General features: G+C 46.1%; 1 protein-coding gene across 1 annotated transcript in view; it reads right to left on the bottom strand.

Moving 5' to 3' along the window:
• The window catches only part of FBXW7 (F-box and WD repeat domain containing 7), an 84,834-nt gene that overhangs the window by 10,414 nt on the left and 57,002 nt on the right, over nt 1–17,418 (bottom strand). Inside the window, 5 exon segments of the mRNA XM_061552448.1 lie at nt 726–839; nt 1,472–1,608; nt 4,203–4,326; nt 11,751–11,885; nt 14,684–14,837. Of these exon segments, the coding sequence (XP_061408432.1) occupies nt 726–839; nt 1,472–1,608; nt 4,203–4,326; nt 11,751–11,885; nt 14,684–14,837 (664 nt within the window).

Below are 17,418 nucleotides of genomic sequence, written 5' to 3'. Positions count from 1 at the left end.
GGGACAGTAGAGAAAAATAAAATAGCCATTGACAAGCTGCATAACAGACGCGGTATGCTGCACTATCATTACAGCGATGATGCTTCCGTGGTGTGATGGCTAGCGCACTGGACGTGCACAATGCAGAGGTCGTCGCCGCTTCAACCGCACCACCCACCACAGCATTCAAAACAATGGGCACACGTCTTAAAATTCAACCCCCCCCCACTGTCTAGATAGGCACTGGGATAATCAGCAGTACGTACGCCACAGGCGATCGTGGAGGCCGTGTGTGGTGGGGTAAAGTGTGGGCACCCCCCTACCTCTTTCAATATGTCTGACAAGCGTGAGAGAGCATGCCAAATATCCTCTACAGGGGTTCTCCAGAGGTCCCCTCTAGTAGAGGCCCTTCGGCAAGCAGTGGCATGAACAGGCAATTTCAGTCTTGATTTGAAGCTTTCGTGACTGCAGGAATCCATACTCTCTGGTTCTTTCGGTAAAGTCACGTGGGTATAAAAAAAAATCACGACGTTTCGGGCGCAACACAAGCGTCCGTCATCAGGCAATTTCAGGGCTATGCCTTTAACCTTCATTGCAAAACTATGACTACAAAGAGGACGCCCCATGCCGCAGACCTCACATGTGCTGAGGAATATGAATGCGGAGGGCAGGAAGAGCTGCCGCAGCCTCGGGCGGTCGTCCGTGCGAGTGTCTCGCGCCACAGGCAGCTGCCCACGTTCTCTCACCTTGCCCGTGACGGCCGACCACACTTTGAGCGTGTTATCGTCCGACCCGCTGACGATCCGGTTTCCGCAGAACTGCAGGCAGGTAATCACGTGGTCATCGTGCCCCTTCAATACCTGTGACAAGACGGAGGCGCGTGAGCTACCATCGCTCACCACATTTAACCAAGTTAAAGCGAAACATTTCTGGAGATTAATTCTCATCGATGGATTGCGGTTAATCCGTGTCTTTTTCTTTTTACTCTCCAATAAACCAAGAGCTTCAATTACCTGAGTAAACGCAGTGACTGTCTATACAATAGATCGTCTCCAGGAATAAAAGCGATAGATGTGCCACTGGAATAAAGCACATCGAGTTTGCACTTGTGCAGAAACAATAAAAACAATGATCGGCTGTTTAACTCCAGAATTAATGCCACGACTAAATCAGGGAGCATGACAGTACATTTGCAAACATCCAACGCGTTGCATTAGCACATTACAATGCATTTGCAGCTCTGCACTGGGTGCGTGCAGCGTTCATCGTTGTATATTCATGCCAAGCCCCGGTTTGATCAAATGAGCCACAAACACCATAAATCTGGCATCTCCGGTTCGACTCCCCGGTGCAGAAAATAAAATGAAGGAACCAAAAAAACACACACACACGAGGAACAGGCGGACGAGGCCAAGGGCATAAATCTAGCGCTTATCAGGCAAAGCGTGGAGGCCAGAGGAAATCTGCAGCCTTGCCGTGCACTGGGGCTGACCTTGGGAGCTCTGATCTCTCCGCAGCGCCAGTTCATGTCTATCCTGTGCTGCCGCATGTAGGCGCTCTTCCAGGGGCTGTACGTGAAGTTGGGCGTGGCCGATTTCTTGCGCTTCACGTAGAGGGGTTCGTCGAGACCTGGCAAGTCGTTGGGGGGGGGGGGGGGGGGGAGGAAACGCAGCAGGTCAAGCGCCACCCTCGCACTACGAGCCGGTACCTCCAGACACAGAATTAAACCATTTTTTATTTTACCAGGTATGGCCTGTTGAGCTAAATAGCTCTTTTTCAGAAGCAACCCGGCCACAAATGCTAGCTCATCGAAGTGGCTTATCACGTGGAAATGTATGACGGCCAAACATTTTAAATGCATGTTTCTAAATGTGGAAGGAAAAACCGGAGGACCCGAAGAAAAATCCACGCGACCACGGGGAGAGAGACATGTAATCTACAAAAATAGAGGTATCAGGGTCGGGATCGAACCCACGACATCCTGTATACCAGGCGAGGTAGTTAACATCTTGCTACCGAGATGTCACACGCGGTTTACCTGTAGCGTCTTAAGCATCTATTTATATTTAGTGACTTGCTTACCATTTTATCTATTTTGCGCCCAATCGTTTTTTTTGTATTGTTTGCTGTTGTAATTTGCCGACCTTCCACGGCTGGACATCTGTGACCAAAGAGCTTCATAGCCCATCGGATTCATCCAGTCTAAATAAAGATTCTGAGATACATTTACACGTCTGGTCAACGTCGAAAGGGAGACTAAACACCCTCCAGAGGTTCACTCTAACGGAGGCCCTTCTGCCAGCAGTTCCACGTGCAAGAAATTGCACGGCTGCACCTTTAGCTCTGAAACGTTTACGTGCATCTAGATCCACCTTGATTGTGGAGTCCGAGATACAATCTTTAATCCAGTGATAACATTGCTCGAGTATAATATGAACCTTACAATTATTACAGCGCAGGCTCGTTAGAGGTTAACATTTATACAACTCAGGAATAGTACGGCACAAAGATTACTTTGACAATAGAGTTTTCCACTGAAAATAGGGTGTATTTAGGGAGATGAGAATATGGACAGGTAAAAACTATGGGTATAATTTGTGCATTTCTTTGGGTATGGTATTATCAATACAAAGAAAAGGCCACTCCGAAAAGCGGGAACAAATTCAGAAAATAAATACGAATTTTTTTTCCCTCATCTTCTGCAAATGGAAAATTCCTGCGCTTGAACAGCGCTGAATTATTCACAGCCTCAGGGCCATGCAAACCGGTGGCACACTGTCGCAAATATCCCTATTCCCTCTTGCATAGCCTCTCCTCATTCGGATAACTGTTTTCTTTTTGCATTATTACAATGCCGAGTGACAGAAAATAGAAGAGACGGAACACACGGATAAAAGCAAATTGATAAAAGAAGCTATCTCCGACTGCAACATAAAGTTCAGACTGTAACCTTGAAAGAAAGCTGTGCTCAAGACTTGAAACCGAGAGTATTGTTGGTAAATGCCATCAAAATGAAGGTGGCAAATAAAAGTGGATTAAAAATTGCAGCCTTGCCATGATAACAAAGTGTACAAATATTCAAGACCTTTCTTCAACCCAATGAATAAGTTAATTGTATTCCGCTGATACATATTCTATGCAAAAGGAAAGACGGGGCGGGGACCGTCCGTAAAAAAATAATATCATCAAAAGCAAAGATGTCAGTAACAGCTCAGGAAGAGACGTGGCAGCCACGCCAGCGAGGATGATGTCCAATCAGGCTCGCTGACACACACTAAAGTGCTGCTATATTTGCAGCAGTAATTTCCCCCCGCACATTCACGTATACCATTGTTATTTTCCCTTCAAAAATAAATAAATATATTCACATTTTACATAATTCTAAAAAGGAATCCAGATGGCCTTAAACGTTAAAATTAAATTAAAATATTAAATGGTTAATTCGGCTGGGAATCATCTCACCCAAGTGTTGTGCGGTACGAATTGGTGTCTTAAAATTAAATTAACGATGACATTTGGCAAAGTTGTGTGACCTGGGATAATACAGCAGCACCGTTTACTGTCTCGGGTGAAAAAGTTAAACTGCCGCAGCAGCAATGGACCCTGACCTGAACTCTAATGATTGAATTTTTCACGTGAATTTACGAAAGTGGGTAGTGCCATTAAGGGGCAGTTGTCTCCTTACATGTGCGAGTTTTTAAGTTCATACTTATCTCCGTACGAGTGTGTGTTCTTGTGTAGTTGTTTAAACGTGCTTTCGTGTGCATGCATGTGTCGGTGGAATTCCGCAACCGCCTTCCAAGCAAGCCTTAAAACACTTCACATGGCCTCAAGGTGCACCTAGCTTGGCACAAACAGCGTTGTGACTTCACAATCACTTTGTGGCAAAAAGGCGTTGTTATTGACCGCTGTGGTGGTGAACACGCTGTACTTCGAACCCGGGTTCAATACCCGGCCATGGGCATCATCAGTGGCGAGTGATATCAGTCACGCTTCTGGTCCTCCATTTGGTGGACTCAAGCCTGAAATGAGTACCTTGGTACAGTGTGCAAAAACATCAGCACTCGGGAGACAAATGTGGCTGAGAGTGCCAGCTGCCCAAAGTAGTCCCTTCCCCCACGCAGCCGTGCCGTCCGCAACAAAGTGGTGCTCGATGAAAGCCTTTTCCCCTGACAGTCTCCGTAGGCTACACAGGGGATGTTTAGAGTTTTTATCATCCGTACCTTCCTCCCGGCACTTCTCCCGCCACAGCAGGTTGTCCTCGGCCAGGATGCGCCAGTAACGACAGGTCTGTGCCGCTCGAAGAAGATCCCGTGGCTCCAGGAACGACAGCACGTAGAGCGCGAGCTGCCCACAAAGCGGGAACGGGTAACAATGCAGAGACACGGTTAAACAGGAAGAAATTGCCATCCATGGTGGCCACATTAATACGGCGGTCTTCATGAGCAGCTTTCACACACAATCACTTTACTCAATGTTACACCAAAGGTAATCACAAAGGCTAGGTGCTAATACATTTTTTTTCTCAAGTAATTGCCCATTTGTACACACGTGGCCCTTTGTTCGATATGGATGATGGCCTTCCCATGACATGCAGTTCTTGAGAGTTATCTGACTATACTTCACCACATTCGTGTGTGCGAGTTGATGACAGGGGAGCATTGAAGTGGGGGGGGCATACAAGTACAATACAACAACGGATTTTAATGCACTGTCTGCTACTCTCCAGCACCTATCTGTAATTGCAACCTGTTTTGTATCATGCGAACACATCCAAGGGCTATCCAAGCTAAAACCTGCGGAGTTTCCGAGGCTTGATGCCATCTGGGGGGGGATTTGGTCACAGGTACTTTATACGAATAACGGCGAGTGAATTACATGCAAATGTGCGATCGCGCGCAGACCTTTAATATCCCATTTTAAACACCTCTCGACCAACCCTCGTGCGGGAAAAATTCTCACCACGTACGCGCACATTCGACCCGTGGAATCTGAAACGCAGCACGTGGAAGCAGCGTGGCCGATATCTTAGGCAGCGCCCCCATCAGTAATCATTACCCCGTGCCATTGTCAGAAACGATAATGGGAGAAAAGTGTCACCTTTCACGAGAATTGTAAAGTACCGGAGAATTTATCGTATTGCAAATGAACTGACGGCAGGTGGTGGGCGGGGGGGGGGGGGGGAAACATACGGCTCTTTAAGTTGCTTGACATACAGCAAATGTGTTCACATTAGTTGTGACAGAAAATTATTACAGTGCGGTTTAGGTCACGTAGACAATGACTCTCTTTAAAACGTGTGAACCTCATTGATTAGATGTAAAATGAGTTGCCCTCCGTGTTGGATTCGCACATCTTATGGGAGCCTTGCAGTGCTGCAAAACTGCAGCTAAAATGACTGGCCCCAGAATAAAAAAGCGAAGTGGCAAGCGACCCCTTTACACAAATCAAACACGCGGTCTCATCATTTGGACATGTCACTTCAGGTACCGTAAAACTGCCGTATACCTTCTGAAATGCAAGCAAAGCAAGCAGGGGCAAGCAGCGGAAGCAATTGCCCACGCCTTGTGAAAGCAGCGCAGTGTCATATCGTGTTAGGCTGGGACAGCGTAGAAACACCGTGAAACGTTGGACGTGGACAAAATGTGTATTACGACCTGTGCTCGCGATGCCTTCGTCGTCAACGTTTGTAGGAGGAAGACGTGAGGATTTCGTTTTGATTTTAAAAACAAAATGCCAACGTTTGTCGTAAAATTTGTCGGCATTGAAAGAGTACGTGGAGTTAAAGCTCGATTCAAGACTAATTCATTCTGCTCGCTTTGCATGTGTGGCACACGCGCCCCTTCCCATGGGTCAGCTGTTTACACAAATCCAGTAACTCTCCATCTCATTACGCATCCATGCAGCGGGCATGGTCTCACACAGGGTTCACACCTTCAAAGGCTCGCAGTGATGAACTGCAAATAGGAAAGAATAGCAATGAGATGCAAACAGAAAAAATAATATTGTAAACTGGGACTGAAAAGACTGCCTTGATACCGTTTCATCTGTGAAAAGAAAAACAATGTCTTGTTTCACAGCACGGTGGCCAAAGGTGAATTTGGCTTTGCGCCGATTGCGAAAAATGCTTCGTCCACCCGTGTGCCAATGTGGATTCTACGCGACCCCCATCGCAACCCGTCGCAACCCTGGCAGTGGGATGGGGGTCACAAGTAACCAAGCAGCGGCGGCGGCCATTCACACGGCTGACGAGTTCCCTAAACTAACAGCCAGCACTTCTAATTCCGTCGCACAATTTGCGGGTCGCGGTGCTTGTCACGATATTCCACCTTTGGTGAAATTGTTCCCCTTCATCTGGGCAGCCTCACTCGACACGCTGCCACCGTGAGCTAATGGATTACCATTTGCGCAACACACACCGACCCCCCTCACTACCCATACCGCCCCATCCGCAGCATGAGATTCAAATTTGCTCGACGCCCTGAATAATGCGCAGCAGAGCCCCGCGCGCGCCCGCCTCTTGGCACCGGAGGACCAGGATGGGCTAGGGCGGCTTCTCGACCTTGCTCGGCTTAGTTCGTCGTCGGCAAGGTGACAATCTGCGTAATTGACGACGGTACACACTTCTGAAGGTGTAGTGAGCTCTCTTGCATCGACCTTGCTTAGACTGCATGGGGGACAATCACCTGCATTGGCTTGAACTGATTGTAGGGTGTAACTGTCCGAGAAAAATGAGACCTTCCTATTCACCCTGCGTATGCTAAACTCATATCATCACGTCTATGGAAATAATAATACTTTTACCATAAAAATACATTTACGTTTGAATAAACTATTTCTAGCCCATTCTCAAAACACTGCTAAGTGAAGCCTAACCCACACCCTTTCGGTCATGGAGGCCGCTTGACCATACTTCACCCATGCTGGCAAGCGTCACGGATGTTAGCGGCGGCCAGGAGTCGAACTCGGCTCGCCAGATTGACAGTCACTGCGTTCTTCTCGATTAAATTAACACGAGAAATATGAATTGATGAGACCTTCTCGCCAGTATAAAAAATTATGAAAAATAATAAGACGCTTTACCCTTTCTGGCAATAAAACAGGCGTTAATATACTTTGTGGTTCTATGGTTAAAGTCACGTAGGTATAAAATAAAATATACCTTCAGTAACGAAAGCTTCAAATCAAGATTAGGCTTTGATATGTTCAAACGCCAAATATATACTTATTACAAGGCATCAAGTCTGCATTAACCACACATACTTGTGGGAAAACATGCATACAAACATGCTCCGGTAATATATGCACCGTCTTTTGAAATGGATTGGCCTACACCAGAGACAGCCTTCTTTATGGACTTGTCTCACTGCCCGTGTTAGACCAGAAAACACCAAACGGCGAACAGTACAAAGGCAATGCAAATATCAACGTATTAATATCTCGGGATGAGCAGTAATATCTATGGGACCTTATTGCCAATATGAAAAATTATGAAAAAATAAGAATATGCTTAACCTTTCTGGCAATAAATCAGATGTTAAAATCGGATATGTGATCTTATTCTCCTTGTTACATCTACATCCAGGGTAACTGGAGCTCCTTTAATAAAAGTTTAATGAACACTAATTTTGGAAAGGTTTCTTCGCAAAAAACCACAGTAACCCCTTACAAGTGATTTCAGAAACCCTTGTTCCATTTATTTTGGACCCCCCGCCCGTCATCAGATTGACCCCGAGTACAGAGCCACCAGCAAATAACAGTGGTGAAGCGATGAGGCCGACAAATTAATTTTCGACACCGGTTGCAACAACACGTGTGACCTCCAGCACTGCGCAGATCCAGAAGGGAGCTCACGATTAAGTGAGCGGGGGGTGGAAAGACTGTGAGGGGGGCAGTGGCTGCCCCCCCATGCTCCCCTGTGTGGTCACAGTTGGGAGGGGAGGGGGAAGTGATTTCTGGTCTCACAGATGGGACCAAAGAGGCCATCAAGAGGCCACTGGGGTCAAACGGTAGCTGGTCCCCAATGAGCCCTCATGGCTTGTGGGGGCCGCTTACACCCTGGCCGCAAGTCCAATTAAGCAACTGTTGACACAGATGGCGTGACTTTTACAGGGGGTTACGCAAAAAAAAACAGTCCCACCCCCACCAAGAAACAGCTACAAGACACAGAGCAGCATGACGTAAGCTTGAACTGAAGGCGTAAATATAACAGTGTTTTGGAGATTACAAATGCTCTAAGTTTGAATGCTGATGTGTATTTCTGAGTATATACTTTTTGTACATATCAGCAATTCATTAGTATGAAACCACTACGCCTTTGGGACCTTAGCTAACCTACATTTCATTTTTTTTATAATAACAATTATAAGGGCGCTTCAATGTTGCTGGCAAAAAATGTGCGAGAGCACAAAAATTATGACACGTCACAAACTGATGTACAATCTGCATGCCTTATTACCGTGTTTATAACCAATACCTTTCTTTGATCGTTCCCAAGGGCCAAGCGATTTATCACTGGAGCTTTTTTCAGCTGCACACCTAGAAAATATCACACCTACTTCGAATCGCAAGGCGAGCGTGGCGACTGTGATCCAAACAAACGCGCTACCGAACGCAGAGCTTTAAGGAATGTGGGAGAAATGTTGTTGGATCTCATTATAAATGCTCATGTTTATAATCACGCATTGTGCGCGTCGCCCTTTTTCACTTGCTCACCTTAATCTGCCGCGTGGAAAATATAAAAGTTACCCACGTAGAATACAGAGCTTAGTGAGGATTGATTCTTTTTTTGGTACCATTTTTCATTTGTAGTACAAAACATTTTGCATCGTGGTAAAAAAAAAAATCACAACAACAATAATATCTACGAATGCAATTTCCTCCATTGCCTTTAAGCTCACACTTGGCAATAACGTTTAGAGATTACGAAATGTAAATGGCTCTCTGTGAAGCGGCTAAATTCCATTAGAGCTCACTCCTTAAGCCAACAGCGGAGCACAGATGCGACGTGCGCATCCGGGGGGCGCATCGGGTGCGTCACGCACAAGAGGCAGGGAATTTAAGTTAATTGCAGCCTACAATCTGCCAGGGTGGCACACAGACCCCCATCTGGCAGTTAAATGCCCTCAAGCAGCAACCCGGATTTGTCAGGTGAGGACGGCCCCATCGCGATTTCACGCACCAAGCAGAACGGCGCGGTGGCGGCTTACACACGTGACTTGTCTCGATCAAAATGACAATTAAACACGTGATAAAAATGTTACAATTAACGGTTCAATTGAACGAATTTTGCTTTCCTGCTCCATCAAGACATTGCTGTTCTCCTATAAATACAAAGCAGTGGAGAGCGTACAATATGTAGCTCGTCTCAAATGTATGGCACGTTGTGTGTGTATATGGTGCTCTCTCATGCAATGCACCTTCACTATGAAGCCCATTACACCAATATCAACATGTCAACGACAACATCTGCGATAATGAGAGGCAGCAAACCAATCTGTGCGCGCTTTTGCAAAACACGAACACATGGAGGAAAAAAATTACGGACAATTCAAACGGATGCATAAATGGGAATTCACACAAAGCAAAATTCTGCAACCCCTTGATAACCCAAGCGTGTCCGTATCCAAGAAACACCTGCCAATGACTGAGGGCTGCAAGTAAAAATAGCTTGGATTAGAACGGCACCTGTGAAATAAGGAATGTTACAGTGCAGCCACATGCACAGATGCATCTGGCTAATAATCGGTGTCAGTAAAATGCATCCTTCAGTGTGCTCCGCATCCCACAATTACACGTGGAATGCATTGCGGGGAAAAATAAAATGCATTTCCAGCCCTGAATTGTTTGGCGGCACCGAATTTCCGTCGGCAAATGGAGAGCGTCCAGTCCGAAGGCAGAGAGATTATCCGTCATATTTATACAATGTATGTTAATTTTTAAACAAATAATAAATGAACGCGCTAACAGAGCATTGAATTAATGAGTGAATTTCCAGAGTGATGTCGTGACGAGTGACAGCGCTGCCTCGCGAGGGCTAGCCTTCGCTCCCGGCCACTCAATTCATGACGGAGCGCTGCCCCTACACGGCGCACTACAGCCAATCAGTTTGAGTTGCCATAGCTGCCGGCCATCATCACCATAGCGACTTTACCCTAATGAATTATTCCCACCGCTGAAAAACAGTGGGCCAAAGCATCCTGCCCCTTTGTTTCAGTGCCCAGTTCTTCTGATTAGCTTTCGCTTAGTTTACAACTCCGCAACGGGAAGCTATCCTGGAACCCTCAGCACGCCAGCCCTCGGCAGTGTTCGCGCGATCCAGGCGCCTTTATTTATTTGTTTCTCAAACCCCCGTCCACTCTCATTTTTGCCGAGTGCAACCTCCTGGCCGTGTCGACTTGTGGTGGAGGGACCCTCTTAACGTTACATGGCATTAGAGAGATGGAAAGAACGGACTCCAAGATTGGCAAGTCAGATGTCAGAGGTCATGCTGTAAGCCGGCACAATAAATTACAGCAACAGAACGCAGGAATAAGAGGGGGGTGGGGGAATAAAAAAAATCGTGGAAAAATTGCAAACGCAATGCAAAATAGCAACAGAGGAAAGAAAAACCTAAAGTGGATATTTTAGATGAAATCTCAACTGTAGTGGTTATTGAGTCAGATCGGCAAGTATAATACGTTACATGCAGTTCATGGGTAGAACACTCTCTCTGTGTGAGTGTGAAAATGTATTGAGGAGATGCTGGGACTGGACAAGTGCTTCAACATTAGAGCCATCGGCAAACACTGCTGGGACCACAGGTTATTAAAGGTGTTGCTTTCTTACAAGCTCAGTACATTACGTCGCCGTCATCGTCGGAGGGACTTGCAGGCAAATAAAACGAACATTAGCAATCACACGGGTTTTCCGAACAAATAAAGAGGGCTATAATGTTCATCAAATAAACAACTCGTGCGAAAAGTTTTAGATTACAGCGAATGGATTAATTTATGAAGGACGCATCGTCAACACACGCACAAACACACAGGGGTAATTTGTTAATATTCTTCCACTTTGTCTCGTGTTCCTGAGCAATCCTGTCTCTGTTTAACGGTTTCTGATTTGTTCTCATCTCTCTCGATACCATAACAATCACGAGAAGGTCACAGTCACTGGCCTAACATAACGCGACCGTGCCAAGGCTCGGCAAAGATTTAAATTACAACTACGGAATGAATACATAATGGCAGCAGTGACATGTGACATGTGCACGTCGATCCACTGCTCTCGGAGGGCCTCGCCATGCCTGCGCAGGTGCAGTCATGGGGGTTATTGGACCATATTTCACCACGCTGGTCAATGCGGCTGTGCGCAGCGCAGACACGGAAGCTGAGAAGGACGAAATAACAAAATAATTTTTCTGCACTGCGTCCTACTGCTCACAATGCAGCTCTGTAGCCATTTAACAGGGGTTAGCAACAAAAATATCAAAAGGCATTTTTTTCGAATTCGATAAAAAAAGACCCCTCAATTCATCAAAGAGCCGCAATGCACTGTGTGGTGAAGAACGTCACGGAGTGGGCCTTGGAGAGCCGCACGCGGCTCCGGAGCTGCAGATGCAAACCCCCTGCTCGATGACAACCTGTTTAGTGCGTGGTGGTCACACATCTAAGCACCATCCAGAGTCAACCCTGCTTAGCTTTAAAGTGACAACAAGAGCAGGCCACATTCTGGGCGACGTAGTCGCACAGGCAAACAAGGTAGCACACGCCATTACAAGGGGGACGTACCTCCTTGGGCAGGAGGGAGATGAAGTCTCTCTGGAATTGTGGCTCGATGACTTGCATGACGTGCTTGATCTGCGGCGGCTCACATCGATCTATGAGCTCATCCAGCGCCAGCAGCCGCTCTGGACCACTCCAGCTCTAGAATACAAACAACAGGCAGAGTGCGGGGGGTTGCAAACATCATCGTTATGATTGGCAACGCCCGCTTGCGAGTGTCACAGACGGAATGGGTCCACGCAGCCATGGTCAATGAACGTCTTTTAACAGAGGCAAATTCCAAACACCCTGAAGATCCATTTCTCAGCAAATGTTGAGAAAGCCTCCACACTTCTCGAACAAAGAACCCACCTTCTGCGCTCAAACCAGCCCGTTTTGTTTGTACATGCGAGTGTGTCATCATCATCATCCACGATCTATCCACACTGTCGCCAATCCTCACGGTCGTGCGATGGCACAATCGTTAATTCAGTAAAAAAAAACTAGAGGAAGTAGGGTCACGTTTTAAGTTGATTTCATTTGGCTAAGGTAAGCAATCAAGAGACCGGGATGAAGTCTCATTTGCAAGATAGACCTGGGGCTTTATTCTGTCAACTGGGCCAACACTGGCGCACACTGGCCCTACTCTTGAGAATGATGTCAGGGGATCTTGAGCGTCCGCCGTGAAGCAGATGGCGTGTAGAGTTACGAGATTCATCATAATTTATAGCCGCAGTATTAATTGGAGTGGCCGCTGGGTTGGAACCGCGAACCTCTGCAACAAGCGGCGAACGTGCTACCGCTACGCCATGTCACGTCACGGCCAGGACCGACGGTCAGAGGTATTCGTTTTTTTTTTACACAAAAAAACACCTTCTGCCTTTACTTTTATGCTCAAGTCATCGTGGCAATAGGTTGAGCTATAGACCCAAATATCTACTTTTGAGAACTCCATGAAAATGTATAATTGTGGGGCAAGGGCCCAATTCCATGATAAATGAGTTTCCTTAGCAAGTGAATAATTTAACATTTTTTGTTAAATCCGATCACAACTGAACTGAGCTTTTGAGAACAATAGTTTAATTCTTGCTTATAAAAGTGCAGCTTAGTCTCAAGGTAAATCCCTTTGGATGTATAATTAATTATTATAATGGTTAAGAGGAGTCAAATGGCAGACAACCCCAGCGGATAATAGGTTTCGCGACAGCAGATAAGAATATTTCTCCTGTATACATTACATACATTATTCTACAATGTTTGTTGTGTGCCAATTATTTGATTACATTTAGATTTCTTCCATTTAATCCACAAGACACATTTTATTATCAGCCAACCTGGTCTGGCTTACCATGGCTTCCCTGTAGTTAATACACTAATACAATTCTCTGTACGAAGCAGCACTCATGTAGGCGGCATAATATTCATTCTGACTGCACTGCGATTGCATTAAAACAAAACAAATACATCCCCAGTGTGGTTTGTGCCTGCACTTCTCTACGTGGACAATGAATCACTACAATGAACTGCTGACCAAAGCGGCACTGTATAAATAAGACACTGCACTCCATTTCGAGTACAGATGAGCGCGCGCACACACACACAGGCTGACAAACACGCACACAAATCAATCAAACAAGACGAACAGAAAGACAAACGAAAGCAGGCGTAGGTTTGTTGTGAAAAATAATCTGGGAATACAGGAGATAAATTGTCGCATCCAAGCCAAGGCCTGGGCTGGTAATGCAATGGGTAGTACGCAACTCGGGAATGGAAAAGGCAAGCGCACCGCATTGATCGATGTAGCTTCGATAAAAAAAAAATTAGATGAGATGGCCGGGTCTGTTTTAGCTCCATGACGGACAGTGATGCAGAGAGAGTGGAGAGAGAGAGGAGAGAGAGAGAGAGCGAACAGAGAGGTAGGATGATGGAGACGATTACACCAATCGATTGAACAGTGGAGGCCATCTCTTCTGGCTGGCTCAGTAACAGGCAAGGGGAGTCGAGTGTCAGTCTGACAGACTCTGGACCGCGCAAACACGGAGACGCAATCACATCCGCGAGGGCTCCCGGCTCTTGCTTGTCCAAACCCCAGACAGGCCATCAAGCCACCCAACAAGCGGCATCATACTATGCATCTGCCTGAGAAGCACAGCGAAAATGGGAAATGCTTGCCGAGTGGCAACATATAATAAATAAATCTCACACATCGAAGTTAAAGCACTTGTGCATTTTGCATGTCAAACACGAGTATTGCACTAGCGTTTAGCAGGGAACAGGACAAGGTGGCTGTGTGCTCTTCTCTATTGAATTGTATTTGATTAAATTCTATACTTCAGTAGTTTGTAGCTGCTGCTCTAGATTTTTCACCTTGGAAGATTGACAGTGCAGGAGGAAAAAAAACCCACAGAAGGAATCATGTGGACTACATTATCTAATTATTTTTTTTAATAACTCCTTTAATTCCATTTGGTTTGACCCACACCAGTGTGCTAAGGTTCACAAGGCCCTGTTTACTAATAACCTAGCAAAGGGATTATGCGCTGATATTTCCCACTGTGCCTCACTGTGTTTTTATGCAGAGGCGTTTTTTTTCTCTCCGCAAATTATCCCCACAAAGTTTCATCGCGGTGGATATTGGCATTGTTTAAAGGGAAGCTGTGGCGTTTAACATCGATATGCAACACAGCCATAGCAGTGCGGGCCTTTTAGTTAATTGTTCAGCTTTTAATTTTTCATAAATGAAATCCTTTTCATTAAAAAAGGCCGCAAGGAGTTTAATTAAAGCGATGACTCTGACGGTAGATGCACGTCTCCCCGAGAGCCAAATCATGTTTTAAAATAAAAAATAAACGTACTGACGTTGCCGTAATTTCATTTTAAATCGTTTAGGAAAAACGAGACGACGAACGAGCGAGAGAGGACGTCGAGATTTCGCGCGGCCGGGGTTCGCGGCCTCTTACCTGGAAGGTCCTGAGCCAGTCCTGCAGCTCCGCGGGAGGAGTGACGCCCGCGAGACGACGACGGGAGGAGCCCTGGCCCTGTCCGCTCGCCGCACGCAGCTCCCCGAACGTCGTCGGCACGCTCGTGCACGGCAGCAGCGAGCCCAGCGCGTGACTTGAGGCAGCAACGGTAAAATAGCGGACGCGTTAAAAGCTAGCAAATACGCACACGGTCATCGCCATCGTCTGCCGAAGGGTATGGCTAGGGCACTACACGAGCACCAGACATGTTTTAAAAGCCAGCGACTGTGCATCGTCACCATAAAAATATCATCATCATTGCCTCCGGTGCACCCCAACGTGAGAATGGAATGCGCCAACTGTCACTGGCAAACCTAACACTGTCACCCGTACACTTAATGTGCCGTGGAATTATGCAGTACACGTTAATGTGTTTACACTTATGCTGCGAGCAATGAAAATAAACAATTCAATAACGTGTACCAATAAAAAAGGAATAAAATGATGAATATTTCATTACAGTTGCCGTGCAATATTGTGTGCTTTGGAATCCTCGGGACAGACGCTGGTCTAAAGCTCATTTTAATGAACAGGAAGAAGCTCGTTCCTCTTTCATGCACAAAAACACAAAATCCAAAAAACGGGAAAGGATGCAGTGCCGTCTACCAACGTGGCCTGCAAGGGCAATGGGAGGAAATGATGTTTGACTATCGGAATAAAACAGGTTCACCGAGCAAAAAATGCTCAATAATTTTACCCCTGTTTCTTCACTTCAGTTGCTGTCTCTCTCTCGACTTTACAGGTACTGTCGGTTAAGCGACATCAGCAAAGCAATACTGCAATTGCCTAAAACCACTCGTGTTACATTTACGAGTACAATGTTATGATGACAATACACCAAATGCTAGCCAGGTTGTACGAGATATTGTTAGCACAAAAATGGGATGCTGTAAGTACATTACGCTTAAAAAAAATAGGAATTCTCGTATTTTTAAAAATGTTTTTTGCATTTGATCCTTTTCAGACTACAAAAATGCACAGAAATTATCGATGTACTTTGATGTGCAGTGTGTTTATGGTTCTCATTCCTTCCCGCTGATGATTATCAGGTTGTAATCATTACCGTGGACCCAGAGGCCAAAGCAGAGATATCGCCAGCCTTCAAAGAGAGGACCTAAAAATTAAATAGTAATAAAAAAAAGTCCAGTGTACGAATCTGGCAAGATTATCTCACACGACTGCCATCTGATGAGGCCACTGCCGAAAGAACTGACAGCTATTCCAGGCACACGGTTCCAGAAGGAGAGATCTGCACGGCCCGGAGCCGCACGCTACCCACACACACCGCTGCCCCCCCCTCTCCCCACAGTTCCAGGGGAGGCCAGGATGCCCTTTGACCTGCACGATTCTCACAAGAGTTACGCCGCTGCAGGAATGCAAGAGTGCATTTACAAGACGACGGGGAGGGGGGGCAGGACCCCGCGGCTCGCGTACAAACCCGAGAGCGGTGTGGTCTTGTGAAAAAATTAGCGGAGACACGCGAGAAGCCGAAGGGGGTACAAGGAAGGCTCCACTTTGCAGTCACACCAGAATTACCCCCCTTACGCATCCCCGGCCATAAAGAGATCAACTCCGTCAGGCAGCTTTGCTGCGATGGCCACGCTTTTCTTTCGAACCTTCACGTCATTTGAGCCGAGACAACCGACTTAAGTTTCTTTTTCCACTGTGAGCTCGGACCCTTCAAAACTAAGAATTTCAAATTCTTTTCTTGACCCTTCTGACATTTTTAAAGCATTTAAGCTCATGTCCCCTTCAGCGATCCTGATACTAAGGTTGCTTTGTTTGTGTTTGAGTGTGTTGATATTACATATTTTCTGGTTGCTAAGTTATTTATCTTTTCAACAAATCGCATTATATTTGATTGATCATGCATGATGTTTAATATATAACGACTTTAAACAAGTCTTAAAATGTCACCATGAAGTCCCCCAAGCAGATCTTGCACTAATTAGATTTTCTGGCTAAAAATATTAAGCACTTTAATTGAAAGATTACCCGTATTCTTTCTCTTCGTAGCTCTCCTATTCTAATCCAAGGTCAGGTAATTATAATTTAGCACTCACTTCAGAATAACTAACGACCCGTCTGTCGGTCAGACAAGAAATATGCAAAGTCAGGCTACACGGTCATGGAAAGATAGCCATGGATATCTGGACAATTAAAGACAAAACGCAATTATGTCGTTGCAGACATCAGTAGCATTGTCCTCTGCTGCCTGGCATCCAGCCATTTACACGATTCTTTCCCGAGCCTCGGAAAGAAACAGCGCACGAATGTTTGAAATTCCAAAAATGGAAAGAGCACGAAAGAAAAGCTCTGTGGGGAATGCATAATTTTTGTTCTTGTTAATTAAATTACACAGAAGAAGTATGGGCATTTATATTAGGCAACCTGCTGGTTGCGTGCTGGGGAGAGACTTGAGAGTGCGCTTAAATTCACAGCCGCGCAAACTAGCACGAGGTGACAGCATCGCGCACGGCTTTGCGCCCCATATAACATTTTCACGAAGGGATTTTCAGCCCCCCAAAACGGCAGCGCAGAATTGTGGCAGCAGCAGGAAAAGGGCTTTAGAGGCTGGGCGCATGGGAGGATGGGGCTGTGCGGCGCCGTCTCAGGCAAAATAACCACCAGCAAATGCGCCGGGATTTCCTTCACTCTTTATAGCCACAGTGTTG

Source organism: Lethenteron reissneri, chromosome 16 (assembly GCF_015708825.2).
Source record: "Lethenteron reissneri isolate LAM-NWPU_2019-01 chromosome 16, ASM1570882v1, whole genome shotgun sequence".
Lineage (NCBI taxonomy): Eukaryota > Metazoa > Chordata > Hyperoartia > Petromyzontiformes > Petromyzontidae > Lethenteron > Lethenteron reissneri.
The sequence above is the reverse complement of the archived record's forward strand: the minus strand, read 5'-3'. Positions and strand labels throughout refer to the sequence as shown.